At 39.7% G+C, this 20,137-nt stretch overlaps 1 protein-coding gene across 8 annotated transcripts in view; it reads right to left on the bottom strand.

Moving 5' to 3' along the window:
* opcml (opioid binding protein/cell adhesion molecule-like) overlaps positions 1–19,441 on the bottom strand; it is a 1,099,456-nt gene extending 1,080,015 nt beyond the window's left edge. For 4 of the 8 annotated variants that reach the window (XM_069894518.1, XM_069894519.1, XM_069894522.1 and 1 more), the window contains exon 1: positions 18,831–19,439. In XM_069894518.1, coding sequence (XP_069750619.1) covers positions 18,831–19,042 — 212 coding nt within the window. In that variant the 5' untranslated portion in view covers positions 19,043–19,439. Of the gene's footprint in view, positions 1–18,830 lie in introns of all 8 variants that reach the window. The other 4 variants (XM_069894520.1, XM_069894526.1, XM_069894524.1 and 1 more) reach the window with 3 other exon arrangements.
* Positions 19,442–20,137: the final 696 nt, after the last annotated feature.

The raw sequence follows: 20,137 nt of genomic DNA, 5'->3' as shown, positions 1-20,137 counted from the left end.
AAGAATTAAAATAATAGTGCACAAAAGATAAGGAAGTGTCTTTGGTTCATTGATTATTCAGGAGTGCTCGTCTTTAGGTTCCTGTCCCTCCTTCCCAATGGTAGCAGAATGAAGAGGACATGGCCTGGGTGTTGGGAGTCTGAGGATAGAGGCTGATTTTTCTTTATATAAAGATAACACCTTATGTCGATGTCCTTGATGGAGCGAAATCGGATGCCTGTAATGTAGCAGGACGAGTCAACAACCCTCTGGAGTTTATTCTTGTCCTGAGAGTTGGCACCTCCATACCAGACAGTGATACAACCAGCTCTCCACAGTACACCTGTAGAAGTTTATACATGTTTTTTTGGTGATAGACCGAATCTCCTCGGACACCTCACAAAGTATAGTCACTAGCAAAGCCTTCTTAGTGATTGTGTCAATGTGGAGGCTCGAGGACAGATCATCTGAGATGATGACACCCAGGAATTTGAAGTTCTTGACTCTCTCCATGATTGATGAGGACTGGATCATGTTCCCCCAACTTTTTCCTGATGTCAACAAAGATTGCTTTGGCTTTGCTGACGTTGAGTGCAAGGTTGTTGTTGTTGTTATGACACCATTCAATGGAGAAATAGATCGCTGATCTCCAATGCACATGCTGAGAAACCATTCCCAGCTCTGGTCGAATGAGCCTTGCTCACTGATAATAGGATATTCAGTACAACAAGTGGAAAATTAATTTTAAATAAATGGAATGCTCAAGGGCAAACACTGTAAAACATTGACCACGTCGGGAGAATGAAATGGGATTTGTCAAGGATTAGCGCAAACGAGCGCTTGATGCTCAACGCCAGAACTCTGGGCCGAAGAGCCCATTTCCCTGCTGTTTGACTCCATATCAAGATCACAAATGAATCCACAGCACAACATTGTGCCAATGTGAAGATCAAAATGCTGATGGATAAAGTAAATCATCTACATGTTCAGATTGCAGGGTCACTGCACAGACAGGGCTCCTTGGAGGCTTTGGTCATTCAGCAACAGGTCATTCAGATAACAGATCTTTCAACCACTTTGAATGCAAAGAAAGATAGTCCTGTTATTTGCAACAGTTAATAAGGCCAACAGCAGCCCATTTTTCTTCTTTACTGCAAAGTATTTATAACTGCATAGCAGAGAAGGGGGTCAATAAATCCACAAGAAGCCAAATGAAAGAGAAGTGATAAGACAGACCCAAAACACAGATAGTCTGTTCGTCAAGCAGAAGGCCACATTCCATAATCAATATTAATAACTGGTCAGATCTTATTTGCAGGAAACATGTATTGGAGCATTTTGTTCAGGGGTGAAATGCCAGTTCAACAGCTGCTCAAACAAATCAACAGATGGAACAAAGTGTTCATTGGGATACGCTTAGTATATGGCTATACTGGCCAGTGAGAGGGTCAGAGATGTTTATGATTAACCAATAAGATGTAAACACACAATCCAAATAGTACAGAGGAACCCAAAGATAGTGGGAAGGAATAACAAGAGAAATGAGTCAAATCAGCCAACTGTTGGATCCGATTTCAGATTTGTTGTCAGAATTCATGCATGACATCACATACAACCCTGAGATTTTTTTCCGACCGGCCAGGCAGAATTAACACTTATTGGCAGTGCAAAAAAACTGTAAACAATATACACATGTAAACAAATGTAAACTCCTTAATGTGCAATACTGAGGAGAGAAAAAAAAACAAATAAAGTGCAAATGTAAGAGTGCTTAAATGAGTCCCTGATGGAGTTTGTCGTTGAGGAGTCTGATGGTGAAGGGGGAGCAGCTGTTCCTGAACCTGGTGGTTCGAGTCTTGTGGCAGCTAGACCTCTTTCCTGATGGAGGCAGCGAGAACAGAGCACTTGTTGGGTGGTGTGGATCCTTGCTTGCTGGTGTTCTCTGATAGCATTGTTCCACATTGATGTTCTCGAAGATGGGAAGGGATTTTCCTGTCATGTCCTGGGCTGTTTCCACTACCTTTTGGAGGGCTTTATGATCAGGGGTTTTGGTGTCCTCATACCAGACCACGATGCAGCCATCAGCACACTTTCATCCACTCATCTGTAGAAATTTGCCAGGGTTTCTGATGTCTTATCAAACCTCTGCAAACTCCTGAGAAAATAGAGGTTCTGACATGCTTTCTTCACAATGCTCAAGGAAAGATCTTCCGACATAGTGACTCCCAAGAACACTCCACCTCTGATCCCCCAATGATCACTGGATCGTACACATCTGGTTTTCCCTTCCTGAAGCCAGCAATCAGCTTTTTGTTGACATTCGTGCAAGGTTATGGTTGGTGCACCATTCAGCCAAGTTTTAAATCCCCCTCCAGTCTGCTGATTCATCACTTATTTTTATACTACCCACTACTGTGGTATCGTCAGCAACTTTGTAGATGGTGTTGATGGTGTTCTTCTACTCATGTCACTAAACAAATAATGCAGTTTCACTGCTGAATTCACATTGAATAAGGTTCTCTGGAAAATAATCGTCAGGATAAGCTCTTGTTTCCTTTAAGAAAAATAAACACGAAAAAGACTCGACTTTTTGCAAACATCTTGAAATTTTAAAAATCAGGTGAACACATGGAAAAGTAATTGAGTGATAAAGGTATTGCAGAAACCAAGATAATTTCTGGAGGCAATCAGGAGAATGGAAACCAGTCCTCATTGAGGGGTCAGCAGTAGACGGTCAAGAACTTCAAATTCCTGGGTGTCAAAATCTCAAGGGTCTGTCCTGGAGCCCCCATGTCGATGAAATCAAAGGCTTTACTTTGTGATGAGATTGACAGGTCACCGAAGACTCTCAAAACTTCTACAGGTGTACTGTGGAGACCGTTCTGGCTGGTTGGAACACTGTCTGGTAAAGATTCCATTGTTGTCACACAATACTACATTTAAAATGTACCATATATGAAATTCTTCAACTTTGTCTATCAGAAGAAGACAGAGAGTCGCCACTTTGTCAAGCGCCCCTCACAGAAATGAGGCTCCAGCGAGGAACAAACTCGCAACCCTTGGTTTACAAGACCAGTGTTCTAACCACTTAGCTATCAGAGCTATGGAGATGCCAACACTCAGGACTGGGAAAAAGAACCTGGAACTCAGCCTGCAACATTACAGGTACCAGTCATTACTTAATAAAGGACATCTATCACAGGCGGTGTCTTTAAAAAAAAAGGCCACCTCTGTCCTCAAGGACCCCCACCACCAGGCCATGCCCTCTTCACTCTGCCACCATCGGGAAAAGGGTACAGGAGCTTGAAGTTAAGCACTCATCGGCAAAAGGACAGCTTCTTCCCAGCTGCTATCAGATTCCTGAATGAACAATGAACCACAGACAATAACTTACTTTATCTTTTTCTTGCAGTATTTTAATTTATTTTGAAAGGTGGTTCATATAAATGTTTACGTCGCTAAACAACAAATTTCACAACATGTTCATGTCAATAAATTTTGAAAATTGCACTATGGAGCTGCAATGCACATCGTTTGTACCAGATTGGAACCCATTCCAGCACTGCCACATTGATCACAGCACTACAATAACATCAGCAAATGTTTTCAGTAAGTTCTGGAGGATGGAGGATTAAAAAGTTGGACGATTATATACAAATGCAGTCAGCAGGGGAAAAAAGGATTGGGCGCTTGTTATTTTTTTTTAAATTGCAGATGCTGGAGAACTGAAATAAAAAGGCAGAAAATCCTGTGAATTCTCATTGGGTCATCCAGTATTGATGGAAAGGGGAGGAAAAAAAACATTTTACATTGAAGACCCTTCCTCGGACAAAGGTCATCAACCTGAACCATTAACTTTCCTTCTGATGCCAAGGAAGATACATAATCAAATGACAACATCATTGTGCTGACTGATGAGTTTTTCTTATGAATTTAGCAGCTGCCTACTGTAGGACCCAAGTCCATGCAAATCCTCTAATTTCTTGGCAATCTTTCAATTAATAAAGAAATTGAAATAATCAATTGGCTTTTAAATAATCTCCTCCTTGCAGATTTCAATAATGGAGCTAGGTTTTAAGAAAATTATTAGGTTAGATTTTGATCTGTACAAATGCCAGAATTCCTCAGTATCTGACAGCAGGCAGACTAACAAGAGGTGACAGTGAATGCAATCTGCTCCCTGAGCATCTTTTCTTGCAGAAATCATGTTGGAGTTTCAGTGAAGTCTTTTAGCACAATGCTAATAAGAAACATGCATTTCTCAAAGCACCATTTCCAATCCAAGCTTCATGTGCAAGGATCCTTTGTGGTTTTTGTCCCCACCACCATACAATTTTTTTTTAATGTCTTCTTCAAAATACATTCATCAGATTTTAGATCCAATTGTATCTTTTGGAACAGAAACAAAATATTTAGCATAATTACAGTATATAAAGGTCGATCAAGCCTACTCCAATTAGCTAATAGTTTCGAAAGACATCCAAGCTACCAACCATTGGCTGATTATTATAATTTAAGCTTTCTTTTATTTGCTTTAAAGCAGATGGTACGCAATCACTCACTTTGGACTTAAAAATAACAAATTGTGCTCACTTACTATACAAATGTATGATTTGCTTTTGAATTTAAAAATGGTTCCACTTGAACCCTCTGAGATTTAAAAAAAAATGGATTGAGTACAAGCCTTGCAAAGGTCCACATAATCAGTGGCAATCAGACCCACTCAAAAATAACCAGCCATTTGTGAGTATGTGATTTGAACTTGTTACTCTCCATTAACGGTGGTTCTTTATATTTTCTTTAAACAAGATGTGCACTCGAAACAAGAATCAAATCTATTTCTTCATCTGGAAAAAAGAACAGGTGACAACAGTAATTGCCCAATTTAAATACAACTTTGCACAGTTATTATATTACTGTCGCATAACCCATGGCCTGGATGAATTTAAAACAAAAACACATCAAATTCCAAAGGCAGCTGGAAACCTCAAATTCAGTTTTGATTTAATTATTCGAGAAATGCATGCAACACTAAAATTGACTACAAACCCATCAGGTGAGTTTTCAAGACAATTGTATTCATTATCCAAGTTGCCTGCAGCATTTGTGGGTCACATTTAACTTTAAATCTCCCTTGAAGTAGCCTGTGAAACAATTCAATTGAACACATATCACCTTAAAACAGTGTAATAATCAACAGATTAAATCCACTTGATAAATATGCAACATTTCCCCCGTTAACTCTGCAAGAATCTTAGGGACATGCCCATCAAGGAGACAGCTTCACAGATATTTGGCTTGACAAGGTCACATTTAGAGTTACGTTCAAGATTCCTCCATTTCTATGCTGAAAAACATTTCAGGAAGGAATAGATCAATGTTTCATGCCATCACAGGCAAATATTGGTGTTTACCACCTCGAAATGTCATTGATCTCAGGTGAGAAACTAATTGGCAACGGCTATGAAAGGAGGCAAATGGAAAATGAATGAAACTGCAGAAGCAGGAATATGAAGCAAAGTCAGATAATGTTTCAAGGACTCAACTCAAGCAGCAGAAGTGGAAAGAAAACCCAGTTCATAGATTTGGGCAGGGATCCTTCTTCAGAACTGGATGAAGATGTTAATTGTTTTCAAAATCATTTGAGGGAGGAGCAAATTACAAGATGACATGGAGGTTAGTTAAGAGAGATTAGATGATTGGAAGCACCAATTTCACCAATAAGAGAGGCAACTCTTCCAGCATCAAGGTGAGAAAGGGGTGTAAGCATATTGGGAAACGATGGGAGCAATTCATTGCAAACTGGAGAATTGATTGATTGCATCGTTTGCAAAATTCCCTAAAAGCAGGCGAATAAAGGAAAGAATATTCCTCAGGATTATACCAGAGGTCTTCATAATCCATCCCACCTCCACGACCAGTCTCATGACTGACAAAGAAATTCCTAAATTATATAACAAACAGGGTCTGCAGTTGATAATAAGGAAATCAACATTTGGGAAAGTTTACTTCATTTCATCCTCAATGATTTGTAGAAATATCTTTTTCAGAGATTTATTTTTAAGGAGCTAATTTCAACATTGGAATCAGCATTCTTCAAGCTTGCGATTGCAGTCTAAACTGATAAACTATGCAAACACAGAGATAGCTGTCGGTTGCACAGAAAAAATGGCAGCAAACACAAGTCGTTTTGCCATTATTACTGTAAAATCCAGGCCATTGAGTTTCAAATGATGCAATGAGATTTTCAATGCAATTGGATGAAATATTTCACAGGCAGTCTTAGAGATGGAAGATGTGACTCATGAAATTCTCAAGGTCAAACAGCACACAGAAAAAAAAACTAGATGTTAACTTCATCCAGGCATCCAATGTAATGGATTGACTCAGAAGCTGGAAGAAAGTGGTCAAATAGTCCTGATGGATGCAACATAGGCTTCCTCCTGCAAAAAAAAATCCTGCCAAGAGCACGCTAACGTGACCTTAAAAATACACAAATGATCAATTGCATTAAACTTAAAAATACATTGAATTCATTGACTAATTTAAATTAACAAGTTCTATAAACACACAAGGGGTGATCACCCTAATTGCAATATTAATGCAAAGCTTTTATTTAGGTTCTTGAAAGCTTATAAAATATCTCATGTAGGGAATTTTCTTTTAGATATACCTGCCTTCATGCAAAGGTTTTATTTAAAAACATATGCTGCAGCAAATGAACCAGCATTGATTCGGGCATGTTTTCAAACCACATCAATGTTTCCCGAGTCATTTAGGCTGAGGCACCACTGGAAAAGTCACAAAGCTTCATTGAAAAGATGAAAGAAAATTTATTGTTCACATTAATTGCCACCTGCTAGAGAACTACGGCAAAAATAAAATGGTGGTGGGCTCACATAACTACAACTGCTAATTCTCGAAATTATACTTAAAGGTTAATGAGGTATTAGAACTGAACTAACTTTGCGAAATAACATGTTGTTCATTATACGGTTATGTAATAATGGCATTTTATGGCCATACTGCTACTTATCATCATTATAAATGTATCAATAATGGCATAAAACTGCCATCTTAATATGGAGAGAATATGTGGACAACAGTTAGAATGATACAGAATGGCTCTTTCCACAAACTCATGCATTAATAATCAGTTATTAACTATCGTTCTTCTTTCAATAAATTTTTTACAAAAACCTTCTAATATAAAACTGACTTGTTTTATTTAATAGAAAAGAGAAGTTCATTCCTTTTGTGGCTGTGTAGGAAGCAAGTCTTTGATTGAAATATTACAGTAAATTCCTTATCATCTGGAATTCAAGCAAGCTGCAACTTCAAGCAACTGACAAAAAAAAATAATGGAAACTCAATGGGTAAAAATAAGTTTAAAATTGGCACACCTCACTGTTAGTTCTCCATTAAGCAACCGGAAAACTTGCTCATCTGGCAACTACCAATCCTATTGGTCCTGGATACCCAGGGCTTTGCTGCACAGTGAAAAGACCTGCAGTTATATTCCACCTTTTGTGAGCCACACAGGATATCCCCAAGCATTTCAAAGCTAGTTAATCTGTAATTATTATGATGCAAAGTGTGGCAACCAATTTGCATTCAAACACAAAACATAATAATGGTAAATGATTTGCAGGGTAGGGAACACCACCAGTCTGGTTTGAAATAGTTTATGAGATTTTGTTTTACATCCAGCTGACAGAGCAGTGGGAACAGATCAACATCTCCTCAGAAATGTGTCACTTGTAACAAGCTCCTCGGAAGCTTCTGACTCAGTAGCAAGTGCCACCAACTGAGCCCCAGGTGAATCATTTTTATAATTACAAGATATTAAATATGCACCAACTTGATTGTTATTGACTGTAAATTGCAAGAATCAAAGGAAATGATCATTATAAATCTGTATTATTTGTGCAAATTGAGTAAATATTACACCTGAATACTAATATTTTGGATGCAATAGGATAATCCATTTTTTCCCCCTGAACAGCTCAACTGCACAGCAGTTAGTACAACTGCCTCAAGGTTCTTTATGGTTTCAGGAGCTGTCTGTGAGGATCATGTGTGTTCTCTCCATGATCACATGCATCTCCCCTGGGTGCCATGGTGCCCTCTCATACCCCAAGGGCATCCAAGTTACTATGTTAATCAGTGATTGTAAAATAACCAGCGTGGATGGAAATGGTAGAACAGGAGGGGGATAGTTAACGAGTAGGAAATAGACAATCAGATGCACATGATTTAGCAATAAGTGAGAGAGTAGGATTGATGGGGTGTGGTTTGAGAATCACCACAGGCACAATGGGTCAAATAACCAACTTGTCTTTTGTTTATGAAATGCAAAAAATTGTTTTTAGTGTGATAAGGAGGAACTGATGGTAATTGTGGTTAATGACCAAGAAATTTGCAGCATTAGTATATGCAATGTTCCACTTTTCCTTAACTGTATTAACCACACTATCCGATCAAAATCCATCAAGTGTTAACATTTTGGGACACTATTATTAATTACACTGAATAAATTAACTAAATCCTGAACCATCAATTTTAATTTTGTCTTTGAAGAAATGTTCCACGTCTTCCAGTGTTTGCTTCACTGAATCATGATCTGCCAAAATTTCTCACCAGCCACAACAGGACATGATCAAAATCTCAGTCAATGGTTCAAGAGGTTTCATGAAGTAGAGAAAACACAAAGTTGGAATTTCAAAACTTGGGCCCCAAGCATATAATCTGTGGTGGAACCTTTAATGGAGGTCATTTGAGATTCCGGAATTTGGGAAAGAGCAGACATCATGTGATGCTAGATGAATGAGATAACAAATAAACCATGTCATGACATGCAGGTATTTGAGGGTGCAGAGAAGGGATATCACATTATTGATTTGGAAGACAAGATTTTCTTTTGAGCTATTTCAGTCTCTAAGACAGTTTGGTGTTTGAAAGTTTATAGGCCTTTAAAGTATAAAGAATTTGGAGGTAGGACAGTTGAGTCCAAACTTGATAAATATGTGCTGGTTGTTGTTGAGGTAAGTGCAACAAAGGTATTTGAAAGATTTGAGGAACAAGAGTGAGAGGATGGTGAGCAACAAAAAAAAAAGGGAGCTGGCAGGGAAATTGGGTGGGTCAGCAGGTGAAGTGGAATAGAGGGCAGAAGGTGTGACTCATAGCTATGGTATAGGAGAGTAGAAAATCATGGGGAAAACAAACTTACTGACACATCCATGGACTTTGTGCAATTGCTATTGTAAGTGAAGGTTGACAAAATTAGGACTGATTATGGTCTGTTTAAAATAAGGCATCAATTTGAATAAAGCACTTCATAAGTGCACACCACTAAACATCATGAATGTTGTGAGCATTTGTGTTTGAACCAATCAAAATTGTGCTGTTTATAACAAACACTCACTGTATTATTAATAATCTTGCATTGCAATGCTCTGAATGTTCTCACTAGGGATTCTTCTCAACATTACTGAGAAACGCATCAATCCAACTTGGGGAATTGGATTTTGGAGAAGAGTGAGAAATAGTCAGCCTCAAAAGCAGTGTAAATAATTCAAAATGTAAGAAATATGTTATTGAAGCCCCTGCTCATATTGTCAAGACAAAGAAATGCAGAAACTTTGGTGACACCATAGAATTCCATTCTGGATCATCAAATTGTTTCACCAAGAAGTCTTCTCTCTTGGGTGCACAGTCTTGAGAGCAAGGATGGCAGGTGGAATACCAAGCAAACAACTCAAATAAGTATTCAGATTCAAATCCAGCACTGTCTGAAAGGAGTGTACACATTCTCCCTGAGCCTGCATGGTTTCCTCCCACCCTTTCAAACATAAGGTTGTACGTTAATTTGGATGCAATTGTGCAGCTCAGGTTTAAATGCCCAGAATTTGCTTCTACCTTGTTAGAAATAAAAATAAATAAAAATATGCCCACCTGTGTGTTATGGCATAGCTGGCTCAAGAATGGGAAATGTAGATCACAAACGTCTGCAGCCATGGTGATCGAAGTAAAAACAATGCTGGAGAAACTCAGCAGGTCAAATTGTGTATTTCATGACCAACATTTCAGGCTTGAGGCCTTTATCATGGCATGAGCAAAATGCAGGCAGTCGCCTGAACCTGGTGACACAAAAAGATCCAGAGCAACAAGTGACAAGGAGGAAGGCTTAAAGCAGAAGTCTTCAGTGGGGGTTGAAGAATCCTGGTCGTGGAACTGGCCGCGGAGACGAGATGGTAATTGGAAATAAAAAGATCCAGAGTGGGCAGTTGGCTGAGACAAGGTGTCTGAGAGAAGGAAGATGAATGCAATTGGAAATACAAATCAAGATTGGCAGATGATGACAACAATTGCGATCCAGTCACAAGAGTTCAGAATAAAAACTAAACAGAACTCACAATTAGATAACATTATTCCTTTTGTTTTCAAATACTGACAATGGATAAGAAAAAAAACACAAAAGATCCATTAAATAAAAAAAAATACATTATCATATAATAAATTCAAGATTCAATTTATTGTCTTAGTAATAAAACAGTGTCCTATTACATGAAATTCCTTTTTGCTTTCTGCAAGGCAGACAGATTCACCACCTGCAGAAATTGCTTAAGCGCCTCTTACATTTCCGACAGTCAGACAAAGAGAAGCAAAAGAGAGTCTCCCCAGAGTGACAAATAATGTAGTTATTATACAATTGTGTATATATATATATATATATATAAAATTTGGAGTCTATATATATACCTCTTCTGTTAAATTGTTCAAGACATTTTTGCCTCAACAACAACCTATTGAAATGGGTGAGAATATCATATACCAATTCATTCAATATTTCATTTAAATAAATCTAAGCATCTACAAGTGAACCCATGATATAAGACTATTTGGGCAATCACAAATGATTCACAAATCACTCCCCAAAAAATTGACAAATGGAAATTCACTCTCACTGAATTAGTATGAAAAAAGAACCAAGCAACTCAGCAGAAATAGGAATTCCCCCCCCCCCCCCAACTGTTGCTTTTTGACGCATGCACCAATGATGCAATTTTGTGGGAAATTATTTTTTGAGGAATGCCACCCAACCCAACATAAATGGAAGTCACCTTCTTATCCCCTATTTTCTGCTTTGACATCTTTTGTACCCATGCTCTTTACCCGCAAAGAGCTTAGTTGCCAATGTTGAAAATCACCAAGGAAAATAAAATTATCTTGAAGTTTGAAACCACTAAATTTATAAAATGAGTGATATTACAATTTACTGCTTTAAAAATCTCCTCAATCCTGTTCCAAACCATTTTCACCTATACATACACTTCAAAACTGCTATTCACTGAGCCAGTTGATCTCAGTGGCAAAAAAAACTCTCAAATGTGGACATTGCTTCAAAAACATGAAAATTGCTGTTGGGTACAACTAAAGCCATCTATAAAACCCAAGCATTTTATACCTAGTAGATTTGAATTTAACTATCCAAGTGTTCTCAGATGCCAGGCAGTAACAAGGCACTATTTGTAAAGTTTGAACTTTAAAATGCTCTTGGCATCCATAGACCATGCAAGTGCAGGGCGATAGGTAATTAACTTTCACTCAATTGCTTTAAAACCAACACGACAAGATTGAATCCTGAATTTCCTTCTGAAAATTATAATGATTGATTGCATCCTCAAATTTGCACAAGTCTTCCAACACGTGTGGGGAGGGGGAAAGTGAGTGGAAGACTAAGAAAAACAAATTTTCAGCGACTCTGCAAGTGTACAACAGAAAAGTCAATTTGTTTACTCAATGTGGTTAATTAGAGCTCTGCTTTGTCAATGGTGGACCAGCGTGCTACCAATCAAGCCACTTACTTCACTTTGCAAAACCAAATCCAAAAAGTGCTCTATTTAAGTGACTCACTCAAAGAACATGGCCTTTTAATTGACATCTCAAAAATAAAGGTTAGCAAACAAATCCACCATTTTATGTTAATGTTACTCATGAACAACGCATGCACAATTCACCAGAATGCAAAATCATTAATGAACATTTGGATGATTGAAAACTGTTACAGACAATAAATGTTAGTTCTCTGGAATATTTTTGATTTTCACAAATGTATATAGTGTTGATCTTGTTCGCAATGAAATCTTCAAACCTACCAGAGACCATCTCAAAAAGTTAATACTTGCGTAAAACTCAAATTTTCTCAACCATTTTTTATTTTAAATTTATGAATTCGACTTTTGAGTGGCTGAAATCACATGAGAATCCAAAATGTCGTAAGAGTAGCAGAAGTCTAAATGATCTCCAAATGAATGAAGGATAAAACCAATGAACCAATAATACAGGATCTGTGCAACAATGCATACATCCTATCAAGTAACAAAAGCCACAAGAGTAAAACAAGTAAGAACACAAAGGATTTTTGGGGGGTGGGGGTGGGGGTTGGGGGGGGGAAAGAAGAAAGAGAGCTCAAAGTAAAGGATGGGTGAGGTGTGAGGGGAGAGGGAAGGGTAAAGAGTAGTGGTTGGTGGAAATTGAGCCTGTGGGATCCAGCAGTGGACAAGATGTCAGGCTTTTTGAGGCCAAGGATAGAATGGGAATTGGCGAAAGAGTCAGCGTGGATGCTGGAGAGGGGTGGTCAGGATCTAGGAGGGTATCTGCATTGGAAGTGTTGTGTGCACGCGCAGATCTGTGCATGGCCAGGGCCAGGTGGGATATCCGCATCAAAGGTGTCGGGAGGTCTGGTCAGTGGGCGGCTTGAACAGAGGTGATCATTCACAACAGAAATGTCAGGAACACTGGCCTGCCATTGCAGAAGGACGATTTTGTGACTGAGGTGTCGGGAGCTCCGGCCTGTGAGCATCTGAGGTGAGAGACTAAGGCAGTGGTTCTCAACCTTTTTCTTTCCATTCACATACCACTTGAAGTAATCCCTTTCCCACAAGTGCTCTGTGATTAGTAAGGGATTGCTTAAGGTGGTATGTGAGTGAAAAAGTTTGAAAACCATGGTTTTAATCATACCTAATTGACTTGTTATGTGCATGGTTTCAGAACTCCAAAGGAAATGGGCCAAGGACAATTATTCTCAAGCAAAATGTTTCAGCAACAATTGGGAGTAGAGCAGTGGTTCTCAATCTTCCCTTCCCACTCACATGCAATCCCTTAATAATCACAGAGCATTTATGGCATGGGGATTACTTAAATTAGTATGTGAGTGGAAAGAAAAAGGTTGAGAACCATTGGACTAGGGTCAACTTTTACAGGAGATACATAGAAAAAATTCAGATTTTTTTAAATTTAAACCAAAAATAGGGGGTTGGTTTTACATGAGATTGACTTTTTACACAAGTATATACAGTATTTTCATATCAGCAGGTCAACACCAGAACATTATCTGTACCAATCTTCCATGAAATAGCTTTAATATCTTATGTATAAATCACGATTCAAAAATAAAAAGGCAACGAAATTAGTCTTCCAAAAGATGGAAAATAATGTGATTTGCTTGAAATCATGTAGCAAGCCACAGATATAAATCAAGAATCTGCTACAGATAAATAACAACAGTTTCACTGTACAATCTGGAATGTAATGACAATGTGTTCCCAGTAATATATCAGAGTATTGTGCCCTTCTCAGAGGTCACACTTTTTCCAGTATAGCCAGTAGAACAGACAGCCTTATGGTTGTCACAAACTCTGGGTCGTTAAATACATTTCATGTTTCTTGACTGCTTTGCAAAATGTTGTTGCCAACTTTAAGGGCCCTGCTTCTTGTGAATTATTCACCATCACAGAAAGAAGGCATCTGGAACACTTCTCTCTGATTTGTTCGAACAGATTAAAAGCTCATAGCATCCAGAGTATTCCGGTGTAAATGTAACTTGAAAACACAAGAGGCATTTATTCAGTTTCAGTGGACAGAAGACAGTAAAATTATCAACCGATGTGAGGTTCATGATTTTTTTTAAAAAGATTTTTTTTCCCTTCAACTGATCACAGACTATGGATGCAGGAAACATCAGCATTTAATTTCCATTCCCAAAGGACACCATGGTTGACGAAAACATTTCAGAGGACAATTGCAGTAGCTGTGTTGCTGCAGGTCTAAAATCACTTGCAGCTGAAGGAGAATGGTCTCAATTTGCTGACAAACTATTGAAGCAGCTGGGGGTTTACAACAATCTGTTAGTTCTGTGGTCAAAATGACTGATGTCAGCCATTTATTACAAATTACTCAATTAACTGAAATGCTCCATTTAGTTAGATTTTACATTTCTGCCCACTCAGTTTGTTCAGGATATAATGAGGCTGTACCTCCTTTCTGTAGATTTGGTAGTTAGATTATAACCAAGTCAGCAATATCATAAATTTAGAGCTAGTTATGGAAGAGATACAGAACAGAAACAGACCCTTCAGCCCATGGAATCTGTGCTGACCATCCCCATTTTCCACTCATCTTACCCATTCTGTCTTCTGCACATTTCCAGATTGTACCATTCATCAACTTACAAAGGCACACTTCCTAGAGGGCAATTTAATGATCCACCCACATACTTTTGGGATGAGGAGGCCAGAATACTGGGAGGAAACCCATGTGGGTACAGGAAGGTGGTGAAAACTCGAGACCAGAGTTTCCCAAACTGTGCCCCCCCCCCCTCCCCCACACCCACTAAGTAATTCCTATGCCAGAGGAATCACTTAAGGTGGTATGGGAGTGGAAAGAAAAGTGTTGGGAAACCCTGATCTAGACAGACAGAACCAGCTGTCAGGATGGAGCAAAAATGAAGGAGCAATGAGGCAGCAATTCTCCGGACTGTTCCTCTGTGGTGCCCCACTTGATGCACCAATTTTATGTTCCTTGGATGGAAAGGTTACCAACTTCTATATCATTGTTTTTGGATCTTATTAAAATTATCACCTTCCCTACTTAATTCACCATTACAAAAAAAAAACTGAAAACAGTAGAAGCACTTAGCAGTCGAGGCAACAGCTGTGGAAAGAGGAATAATTAATCGTTCAGGTCAGAAGTTCCCAACTATTTTTCTTCAGATTTTCAGCATTTGTAGCTTGTCAGTTTGAGATCGCTCCCCAATGTATGTACACTGATTTACATTTCGAATGGCAAGCCAACTAATGGCAATAATATTGTCTCAGCAAAATTATGATTAATCTTTTTAAATATTTCTTCTCAAATCCCTAAAATAAACCAAGACAGTATTTACCAATTCCATAGTTATATCCAATGGTGTGAAATAAATATTGTTTGCGAATTAATCACAATGAACATTCAAGAACATTTATCAACCACAGAATGATTCTATTGATAGTCTACATGTGAAAATTTTTAAAAAGTGCCATTCCATGAACATTTAGCTGCTATTTGAAATGGACAGTATGTTGGGTATTGTATTATATTGAAGGTCATGTATTCTGAAGATCCGTCTCAGTTGAACCATTCCTGAAACTAAAGACGGAGTTCAAATTCAGTAAGATTGCAACTCTGTTGAAAGACTTAATTTGGGGGGGGGGGGAAGATAAGGACAGTCCAGGATTTTACCACTACAAAGTGGAAAACTTCGTTGGCATTCCAAGTGGGGAATTTTCTTTCCAAATTCAACCAGTGAACTAATGGAAGGCAAGGAATAAAAGTTATGGATCATGTTTGAATTGTGAAACTTGCTCAAGTGGAAACGTCAGTGCAGTCCATCCACATCATTCACCAATGATAGAGCTTCGTGATCACCCATCTTAAGGTGATAATTCCAGCAAAATAAATGGAATAGAGGAATTAATTGTGCTTCTTCATATGTGGCCTATTCAAGAATTAATGAAAGTTCACTGACCAAGGAAGATGTGCTGAAACAACAAGCTTTACCTCAGGACTCAAACATTTTGTTTAAAAAAAAATTCACACTAGACAATTGATATTCATGCAATGTCATTCTTAAAACAAAAATCACACTGCTGCAAAATATCTGGTATAGTGCACTCAATATATTAGGATTTAGCATCTTAGTCTCAATAATGGAAACACCCATCAAGGTAATCTTCCGCTGCTCAGTTTGATTGGGTTGTGGTTAGTGGACAATTGTTTTGAGCCAAATGAGGTTAAAACTCAAGCCTTTGAATGCCTAGAGAATGTCACTGTGAATGCTTATAACCATGTGAAGATACAGGTATATTAATATTTCCCCAATTGAAATTGGTTCAGCAACTTGACTGAACAAAGATACATGTAAACCTTCAGTTCAGGTATAACTATTCAATTGCAAACATTGTTATTGTTTTCAGAGTAAAACGAGAAAGTCTTCAGACATTTTGTTTGTAGTATAAACCCAAAACTGCCTGAGAAACTCAGCAGGTTCCACAGCATCCAAAGGGGGCAAAGATACACGTCCAATTTTTGGTTCTGAGCCCTGCATCAAGGGTCACGTACCTTGAAGGGTTCAGACCCGAAACATTGCTGCAGTTTTTTTGTATTTATTACCATTTTCTAATTTGCATTACTCATACGGGAAAAAAAGGCACTTCATCAAGCAATGCAGTAACCAAATCACAGATATTTTGGAAAGAGAGCAACTTGTAGTTGGTAATTTGCAGTTAGTTCATCTCTGCCAATCAACTCTTTCATAATTAATTAGATTTTTTGGCACCCTTGTTATGACATTATTGATCCATTGTTCTGAAATTACAAGATAGTACTCAATGATGAGAAATAATTAGTTGAAAAGTTCTGCTGGGAGGTGCCGAGGAATGTTTGGTGACCAGAACAACTCAAAAATTTGAAACACCTCAGAGCTGTTCAAAGAATTCTTGAATGGGTATCCTACATATCTAGAAGTGCCCATTAGTTCTCTGCAATTCAGTTCCTGAACTGAGATTCCAGGGACCAGATTTGCTGAAGTTCAGGAGAATGAGAGGAGATCTTATAGAAACATACACAATTATGAAAAGGATAAGTAAGATGGAGGCAGGAAAGTGGTTTCCACTGGCAGTGAGAAAGGCTCAAGATGCAGGGGAGTAGACTAAGGATGGAGATGGGGAGGAACTGTTTTTCCCCAGACAATCTGTGGGATTCTGTCCTCAAGGATGCAGTTGAGGCTGCTTTATGGAATATACTTAAGGCCCAGTGAAATAAGTTGTTGCACAGTAGGGGAATTAGGCATTATGGGGAAAAATGCATGTTGCTAGATCAAAGTTCACAGCCATAGCACCATGATCTGAATGAGTTGCAGAGCAGGTTGGGATGGCCTACTTGTGTTCCTCTTTCTTGTTCTAATAAATGCAAAAAGTGGGAGCAACTTTTAATTCTTTTTTTTTTATACACTCTTTAAGAAAGCAAAATTACCAGTGTTAAAATTATTATCAAAGCCAAAGATGATCCCATGTAGTGTTATTTCCTGCTTAAGTATAATTGTTGAGTTGATCACAGATGTAATTTCAGTGAAGTTTTTCTCCATACAAGTTATATCTTTACTGGAGCAAAAGGAACACATTCAAAATGGCCAAATTAGCTTATATTACTCCCTGCAAATCTAGATATGATCAATAATTATTGCATGCTTCAGGAGTAATTCTGTTATTTAGAAGCAAAAAAAACCCACAAAATATACCAGTAATTTCCACGCAGAGCCTCTATCAGCCAAAAGAAATCCTCAATGATCAATAAATATTAACCACATCATCACAAATTTCTTGCAGCGGCAATTTGAAAGGCAAATTAAATGTTTAATCATCAGTGTTGTCGGAATACAAATTCCAAGTTTGTCACCATGTATAATCTGGTGACGGACTATTGAAAACAGAATAAGCAAAGCTACTTAAAATTGCTAGCTTCAAATTTTTGTCTCAGCTCACATGGAAATCCTCAAGCCGATACATTAATAACATTAACATTAAGCTGTCACTTCTACAGGCCACATCACATGAAGAATAACCATCTTCCAGATGTACCACCATGCGAAGGGTATCTCTCTGTCAATATGGCTCTGCTCCGAGAAAGATTGCATTAATAAAATCAATACCAGTGAGCAGAGGGAGTGCTCCTCACGAAGGCGGCACAGTACAATATACACCAATTGGCCTATTGATACCATTGCCCACAACAGTGGGTCTCCAAACATTTTCTGACAACTACAGTTTTTTTTTGCTTTACTTTGAAGGGCTTCCCCACCACACCCCCCTCCCCCAAATACCTTAACAGCTGACTGATGAACAAATCATGTAATAACAGTTTGAATTTATAACAGTAAAAACAGCTCTTGATCAGAAAAAACAAACAACTGCAAATCACAAAATGAATGGTTTTCGCTCCAGAAATAACTCGTCGTTCCTCTTTCAATGAACTTGCCGTGGGGTGGGATGGGGGTCCTCACCCGCCCACTGTCAACCCTCCAAGAAACTTCAGACCATCCCTATGCATCAAATCAGGTGGGAGACCACGCAGAGCCACGGTCCAAGAACATGCCAAAAGTGCAAACAATCTGGCCCTGACACAGACACACCGCGGAGAACTAATTAATACCAGCAACATCAAAATAAAACAGTGGCCATCGCAGGCAGGAGCTGAAAGAGAAAGTGAGCAAAACACCAGTTCTTTAAGGATGCCTATTCTTATGTCTTTAAGAGCGGCGCCTCAATCCTGGCAGGGATCTCTCCGACTTGCGGAGAGATGATCCCTTCCTTCCCTGTCGGGAAGGATCAGTAAACCCGACTAATCCAGCAAATAGACGGCAGGACATCCAATATACCTCGCCTGTTCACTTTCGATGCAAGCATCTGCAGTGACAAGCTGTCAAACTTTCCATGCCCGTGGTCGCCAATGCAAGGCTCGGAGTGATCTCCTACCTGAGTACGGCGTTGTCGCCTTGCCTCACCGTCACGTTGTCCATTGCTTTGGGGACGTTGCTTTCACTGCGCCCGACCGGCTCTCCTGCAGGCACAAGGAAAAGTAACCTGAGCGCGAGTAACATGAGCCACCTGCCGGGGTGGACGCCCTTCAGTGGAGTGCCGGGTCCAGGGGCCATCCTGGCCGCAGAGAGCACCACACACAGCCGCATCGAGAGTCCGTGCCGAGCGAGCCTCCAACACAAGCGCACTCAAGCTTGGGGAGGGGAGGGGGGGGGGGGGGAGGACGAGAATAAAAACACTTCCACAAACGGCAACCAGGTACAGGCAAAACTCCAAGCGAGCAGAGGAGGGGGAGAGAAAAAAAGGGGGGGGGGGTGGAAATCCAACAAATCTGTTCCCCCCAAAAAATCGATCCGCCTGACTGTATCCAAACTGTGTCCAAGTGTTCGGCTTGGTTCGCCTGTCAAACCGGCCCAAGAGGCAGGAAAAATAAAGACGAGGTTTTGCTTGGAGAGAAAAAAAAAGAAACCCAAGCTGCTGTAAATGCAATGCAGTGCGAGCCAAAAAAAAAGTGTTCAGAGAGAGAGAGAGATGACAAGAAGCAGTTGGACGCGGCTGCTTCGCTTCTCGCTCACTGCCTCAGCAGCGCTACCAAGTCCTTCCCTTTCCAGCGTCGTCACTGGAAAGAGACGCCTCCCTCCCTCACTCAGCAACACTCTGGAGTTGGAGCGCTTTGGGCAGCAGGTAACCCCCCCACCACCACCAAAGTCAATCATCCCCTGGGCTTGTACATCTTTAAAAAAAAAGCCCCAATTTGTTACACAGGCACAAGTCACCCTTAGAGCAAAGTGGAACCAGCAAAAATCAAAACCTTTCATTCCCCCAGACAGCGCAATGAAGACGGCCAGCGAGGAAATCTTTGGCATCGGGCATTCACTCTCACTGCCCGGCGACCACTCAGCCGCAGCTATTCGTGTGGCTGCCACGCCAGGGGCAGCGGCGACCTTAACCCTTACTTCGTCGTTCTCTCGCTCCGAGCAGGGACACCTTGAATTTCTTCATCGCACCCCCCCCCCCCCCCTTTCTCCCGTTATCACGTGTCGCTATTTAAATCCACTCGTTGAGGGTTGCCTCCTTTCTGAACGCTGATTTGAAGTCGTTCATGAGGGGAACGGGCAGGAGCGAGGAATATATCTGGACAATACTTATTTTCTAGTGGTTTATGCCACTGACCCTTATTGCCCTAGAAGTGAAGTGCGTCACTCAAAGCCCCTCATTGGGGGTACCTCATTGAACAGCAAATG

The sequence above is a fragment of the Narcine bancroftii genome, chromosome 8, assembly GCF_036971445.1.
Source record: "Narcine bancroftii isolate sNarBan1 chromosome 8, sNarBan1.hap1, whole genome shotgun sequence".
NCBI lineage: Eukaryota > Metazoa > Chordata > Chondrichthyes > Torpediniformes > Narcinidae > Narcine > Narcine bancroftii.
The sequence above is the reverse complement of the archived record's forward strand: the minus strand, read 5'-3'. Positions and strand labels throughout refer to the sequence as shown.